The sequence below is a fragment of the Fomitiporia mediterranea genome, assembly GCF_000271605.1.
Source record: "Fomitiporia mediterranea MF3/22 unplaced genomic scaffold FOMMEscaffold_1, whole genome shotgun sequence".
Lineage (NCBI taxonomy): Eukaryota > Fungi > Basidiomycota > Agaricomycetes > Hymenochaetales > Hymenochaetaceae > Fomitiporia > Fomitiporia mediterranea.
Window position 1 is genome coordinate 6,473,154 of NW_006760386.1, and position 6,186 is coordinate 6,479,339.

Consider the following 6,186-nt stretch of genomic DNA (forward strand, 5'->3'; position numbering starts at 1 on the left):
GGGGGTATGGATGCTGTGTTGGATCTGGCAAAGGAGGCAGATGAAATCGATAGTGATTGTCGCCTAAGTGGCCTTCATTGGGTCGATCTAAGACAACTTTTAGTACTCCGAATGTATCACGTTTACCTTTAACCAAGCGAGATATAAACCAGTGCATGACTCGTTATAAGACTGAGGGAGCTGGGTGTTGACAAGCAATTCTGGTGAGGCACTGTTGTGCCAATTGAATCAGTAGCAATTACGACGTTGTAGAATGCTTTTCATAGCAATAGTTCATATATCGAGGATGAGGTAAGGTACTCGAGGGTATATTTCTGCCTCTTGCTGGTTCATTGGGTCTAACGAAGTAAAATAGACTAGTGTTGGCAGGAGGGATAATGAGAGTTCTCTACGTGTGCTGGCACGTGCTCCCAGCCTCCCACATTTTGTTTCCGCAAAGCTTCTGCCTTCACCAGACTGGCAAAGTACTCAAAACTCCATCTAGACTTGTCAAAATTGAATCAGGTACTACTTAGTTTGTAATAAGATTACAAGTATTGTTAATAGAGATTCAATGTATACATTGTCTGTATAGAGCTGGACCTTAGAAGGACGTTGGAATATTGCTTAGTATTCTGGTGGGAGAGACTATTTAGTGTTTTCTGGCCTGCCAGTACACCAGGGAATGACGGAAGATGACGGGGTTGATGGGAATCAAATATTAATAAGCAATCCCATCATTGCAAACAAAGGAGGCTTACGTTGTTTCTAGTCACTTTCTCCTGCGTGCATTCCCATTTCCACTCAAACCTGATCAATCCAGCGGGAATGATCACTCAAGCGAGATGGGAGCATCTTTTTTTGCAGGGGTAACAACACTGAATGATTCACTAGTTGATATTACGCGCTGGTACAAAGTAGGATATAAAGTCATGCAGTTGTGGTTTCTATGCAGCATATTGGGGAATAGCACCTGATTTTTAACCTCTTTTCTTATATCTAAAGACACAGGAAGGATATTCGACATTACATAGCAGAAAGGTCTAGTTCACACGGCACAGGGCCCAAACTTACCCTTACTCGATCATCCACAGCAGACGATCTTGAATGGGACGAACATAAAGAAAGTTTCGTCGAAAATCCAGATAAGGAGCAGGAACGTATGATTAGGAAGCACTTGAAGGACTCTGGAATAGACCTCGATAAGTTGATCGCCTCAAAAGGTATATCACGATATCACTTTAAACTTGGAGTACGACAATTAATTGTTATCCCAGTTCAGGAACGTGTAACAGCACTGCAGAAGGAAGCTGACAAGAAGCCGAAATCGACCGAATCGAGAAAGGGCTGACGATGAACCTACAGAAAGATCACATATGCTCGGGTAGCTCATGAATATTAATCGAATCGGCTGTCAAAGTAGAACTACCGTTAGATCTCCGTAGCCTTTAATAAATCAATCTGATAATGAGTCGCAGCAGCTGCGGAACACTCCCTAAGACGCACAGACGCATATAGATTCACGCAATATCATCATCAAAAAAATAACAAACGTTTACGAATACTGAATAAGAAAAGGTAGTTGAATACACATTTCTGTTCCCTTGCAGTTCCGTCCAGACCGGACCACATGCAACGAAAGAGTTGTTGAGAACTCTCCGTACTTAGCTCAGAGGCATTCTCCAGCCACCGCCTCCCTTCACCACAGACGAGTGCCAAGGATAAGGTCCGACGAACCATCAAGGCCAATGCAGGCCTTCAAGAATGCCTCGAGCCCGTTCCGCTGCCTACTAAGGCTGTTAACGACATCGGTGCCTAAATAAAATCGATTAATGTTTGAATACGTAGCGTGTGAGAAAGTGAGGATAAGAGGAGCTTACCAGGCTTAACGAGTGGCGCCTTGAGCATGAACGACAACAGCGAGAGCACTGAGTACAGCGGTCCAAATTCAGTGGACTTCGAGACGTCACGGTATTTGACGCGAGTGAAAAGTTCGCCAAGGATCGTGAGGTCGAGAATGAGGGGTGTCGCCAGGAGCGAATCCTATTTACGATTTTTTAATGAAAATGAGCAATGGAGGGAGCAAATAATATCATTGCATACCTCGCATTCATTGAAAATGCTGATTGTCGAACGACCACCGCAAAGGATCTCAGAGTAATACTCATCGATCGCACGCTTGGAGTCACCGACGGCCGGGACATACTTAATGACGACAATGTGGTCGGGATGCTCGCCCTTCTTCGCCTTGGCGTCCTTAGCCTCGGGGTTACCAGGCTTGTAAAGAAGCGCATTGCTCGCAACCATGTCGTCGACGACGCTACTCTTGCTGATCTCCTTGCTCTTGAACTGCGGCTCTGCACTCAAGTTGTGACCATCATTATTACCGAGATGGTTGTACGACGCGATTGAGAGCGGCTTGATACCGGCATTGACGAGGAACTCGGCAAGGACGGACTTGAGCTTCGTCTGACCAGACTTGAGGTCGTCACCTCCGATAAATGCCTTGTGACGTTCCGCGAGATCGATTACACCAGGAACGAACGTGTTCTGCGGAGCACCGTTGATGAAGGGAACACCCTCGAGAATTGATGCAACGGCGAAGACAGTTGAGGGCGCAATTTCCGAATGAGACACCTTGATGGACGCAAGAAGATTATCGGCAGTATCGTTGACGCCCGGGACAATGTCACTATAACGTTCGGTATTCGCAGTCCAGAAGACGACCACCTGATCTAAGCCGTGTTTCGCCTTGAATGAGCGGATATCATTACGGATGTGATCGAGGTGCGCATGCTTGTCAGTGCCTGGGACGACGTTGTCCGCGCGCGCCTCCTGGTTCGCAGCTATGTAGTCGGGGTAATAAATGGATGGCATAGGTGCACCCAACTCAGCCATGCACGGCGCAACCTGGCGCTGAAGGTCCCAATCGAGGACCTGCGCACGAGACATTGCTTGGTCCATAGGCAGACCGGAAATATCCCAACCGCCAAGGACGAGATCATTCGGATGTACCATAGGCAAGACATCTCCAATGGGGACATAGACGTTCTTGCCGGTTTCGGGATTGGTGCCGATGCTGACAGTGGAGGCACGAAGAAGGGAGCCGATGTAGTTGGGCTGCTGGATCCCGTTCTTAGTGTGCCAGGAGATGTTGCGACGATTTGCGAGGATCGTCGCGCAGAGTGTGGTGCCGTTGTTTCCACCAAGACCGACCATGAGCAGGCTAAATTTAGGGTTGATACGAATAAGATTCACTTCTAGAAGTTTAAAGTAAACAAATTACTCACCCAGTCTTCGGTACCTTTCTCTGAGTTTGGAATTCGTATTCCTTAACGGTCGGTGTGATCTTGAACTGACCGTCAGGAAGTGTCTCAACGCTCGCACCGCGATCATGGAACTTGGCGGTGATGTACTCGTCCGAGTACGACGTGTTCTCGGACGCAACCTGGATCTGGTATGGACGGCGCTCCGCAGTCAGGTGCACAGGAACGATGGACTCGAGCTGCGACTCCGGCGTGTTATAGCCAGAAGAAAAGTTGGATACGTGCAAAGTTTGAGGAGACATCGTTCACAATGGTGTCAATTGCACAGAAGCGGAGCGGCAGAATGCTTGAGACCTCGATACTTGTTGTGCGTACTGCTCAGCTGGTTTGAGTACATGCACTGAGGATGCGAGATAATGCCAAAGGGGCTCAAATATCGTGTCCTTTGCGCCTGAAACGAGTTAAGACGATGGGCTGAAGGAAGATTCTGGAGGCCGAGAAAGACGGTGAACTGCGAGCCTTTATATCGATGAAGGATGGCCGTGGAAAAAGGCAACGAGGGCGATGCGTGTTTATTCAAGAAGTCAAAGTCGGACTACCCTCGAAAATTTCCATCAGACTGTGAATGACGGTGCGGTCAGCCGGGTGGGAAAAAAATCACGAGGCTCGCTTTAATCACTCATCCATCTAACCGCATTCGGTATCCGTTTCTTGCGCCCCTTCAAAGCGGCTCCGTAAAAGCCTGGTAAAATTCTACAACTGCTTTCACTCAAGAAATCAGGGGGCAATGCTTAGCACGTACAGTGCGGGCAACTCCACAAAATAATTCGAACAGCAGACAAGTGCTTCGAGAGCACTGGCCATGACAGGGGGTCTACAGAGTTTCTGATTGGAATGAGCTAATCTCAGCTATCTGCATCCGTCGCGGTACACGTACCAAGAAACGCTACCCTGTAATGAGGTCAAGTCCGTTATCCCGTAGGTCTCGAAGATTCGAAGACATACACGCCTACCCGATAAAAGACGGAAGAGAGCATTTAGCGAAATACACGGGATATACGCATGTACAGGACAACGTGTAGTATCTTGTTGGATCATGGAAGATCTGGAGACTTTACGAGAATAGCGGGTCGTGGAACACATTTTTAGAAGGGATGCTGTTACAGGATGTCCGTGGTGAACGCTGGAACGTGTAGGAAGTTGATCAGTATTATGAGATGATTAGTTCATCAACGGACGAACCACGAGACAATGACTTCATAATGTCTCAGTTAGAATACATACAATATAAGGACGAGAGACACTGAGCAGTCAATTGTCACCTCACCCCTTGTCTATGTGTGCCCCCCTTAAGTTCTCCCTCTTAACAGGTTATGAGCCTTGAGCTCCCTGCATACACACATCCACTATACACTCTAAACTCTTTACTCACATACATTCACACACATTTGCATTATGGTTCCCCCACATACAGATATGTGCTGTAAACCAGCTGATGTACCTAAATACTTTGGTCAAAACATTACAATACTTAAGACTGAAGCAAACTACAAGATGTGGCACTACTACATTGTTTCTAGTGTTACAGCTACATGCTTCAAACACTTACTAAAGGATGAACTGCAGAACAAAGCTGAGAGGGAGATGGCTAAGGCCATTCATACATGCATAGTCAATAACATTGTCAACACAATATTGGCAAACTATATACACTTTGATATGTCTATCCCTCAGTTAATGAAAGTGCTTGAAGAATGCTTTAACCCTCAGACAGTATGTAAAAAGGCTATCAACAAATCAGTACTGTTTATTTGTAGAGACCATGTAAAACATTTTGGACATACATTAGACAGACTTGAGGAAGTATACACAACTCTGTCTGCTAATAGTGATCCACCACACAACTCTACATACAAAGCAGCAATATTGCTTACTACTCCTGAGCAATATACACACATAGTAAATATGATAATACAATCTACTGATGCCTAAAACAAAGGCAAACCAGTCAATGAACATAAGAAAGTTGAACTGAAGCAACTAATCCTTACATTACAGAATGCCTACAACAATTACTATGCTAAACAAGTACAAGATTCCAATGATCAGACAAAGAATAATGCACACATTAATACAATGTATAAAGCTAATAAGTGGAGGAAATTCAATCCACCAAATCTGTTCAATCCAACAAAAGCAAAATGTTTCAATTGTGGAAAAACAGGACATTTCTCTAAGGAATGCTGCAAACCTCCTACTGAAGCTACAAAGCTTGCACACACCAAACATCAGGCTAACATTGTGTATAAAACAAATCAAACTGTGGAAAACACAATGAACACATTTATTATTGAAAACCCAAACAAAAACAATGTTAAATTAAAAGAAGGTGACATTGAAATGAACAATAACACCTATGCTCTTATTCTGAGCAACCAGGACAAACAATTCGAACAATATGCTTCCTGGGTATGTACCAACATATTTACAAATACAATCATAGCTAACAAGAAATCTTATATGCAAATGATGGATTTACTCGATTCTAGTACATTAATACATGCTACTCCTTATCTATTTCAATTAATGGATGTACACAACATAACTCCTACAATTGTAACTATTGCAAATAGGTTAACAATGACTCTTAATTGAGCTGGATCTATGTGTATTGAAATCCCAAAGAATATACAAGAAAAAAGCATTATAACATTACAAAACATTTATTACTATCTACAAATGACCTTTTCCCTCATAAGTCAAGTGCTACTATGTAGGGAAGGTTATTCTTTTATGTTTACAAACAATAATTGTACTATAACATCACTATGTAATGAATACATCAGACATATACAATTGAGAAATAACTTGTATATTTTGTACAATAATCATTTTATTAAAAACAATGAACAAACTAATCTATTTTATAATATACATAAAA

At 43.8% G+C, this 6,186-nt stretch overlaps 2 protein-coding genes across 2 annotated transcripts; both read right to left on the reverse strand.

The window, feature by feature from the left end:
• Positions 1–1,436: 1,436 nt before the first annotated feature.
• FOMMEDRAFT_116713 (Myo-inositol-1-phosphate synthase) lies at positions 1,437–3,791 on the reverse strand. The gene is made up of 4 exons (XM_007262128.1): positions 3,270–3,791; positions 2,083–3,205; positions 1,860–2,022; positions 1,437–1,794 (listed from the first exon to the last, which is right to left on the reverse strand). Exons 1-4 carry the CDS (start codon positions 3,545–3,547, stop codon positions 1,679–1,681), a joined length of 1,680 nt encoding a protein of 559 aa, XP_007262190.1. The 5' UTR covers positions 3,548–3,791; the 3' UTR covers positions 1,437–1,678.
• Positions 3,792–3,932: 141 nt separating this feature from the next.
• Positions 3,933–4,248, reverse strand: FOMMEDRAFT_150973 (uncharacterized protein; the record flags this gene model as incomplete). Its single annotated transcript, XM_007262129.1, has 3 exons — positions 3,933–3,987; positions 4,048–4,119; positions 4,196–4,248. 3 exons carry the CDS (start codon positions 4,246–4,248, stop codon positions 3,933–3,935), a joined length of 180 nt encoding a protein of 59 aa, XP_007262191.1.
• Between the last annotated feature and the right edge of the window lie 1,938 nt (positions 4,249–6,186).

Bases quoted from the DNA above. Each gene is read 5' to 3' on its own strand.
- FOMMEDRAFT_116713 (XM_007262128.1), bottom strand. From the start codon at position 3,547: ATGTCTCCTCAAACTTTGCACGTATCCAACTTTTCTTCTGGCTATAAC. The intron at 3,206-3,269 runs GTGAGTAATTTG...CCCTAAATTTAG, and splicing joins AGAAAGGTACCGAAGACTGG to CCTGCTCATGGTCGGTCTTG. The intron at 1,795-1,859 runs GTAAGCTCCTCT...GATTTTATTTAG, and splicing joins GGCGCCACTCGTTAAGCCTG to GCACCGATGTCGTTAACAGC.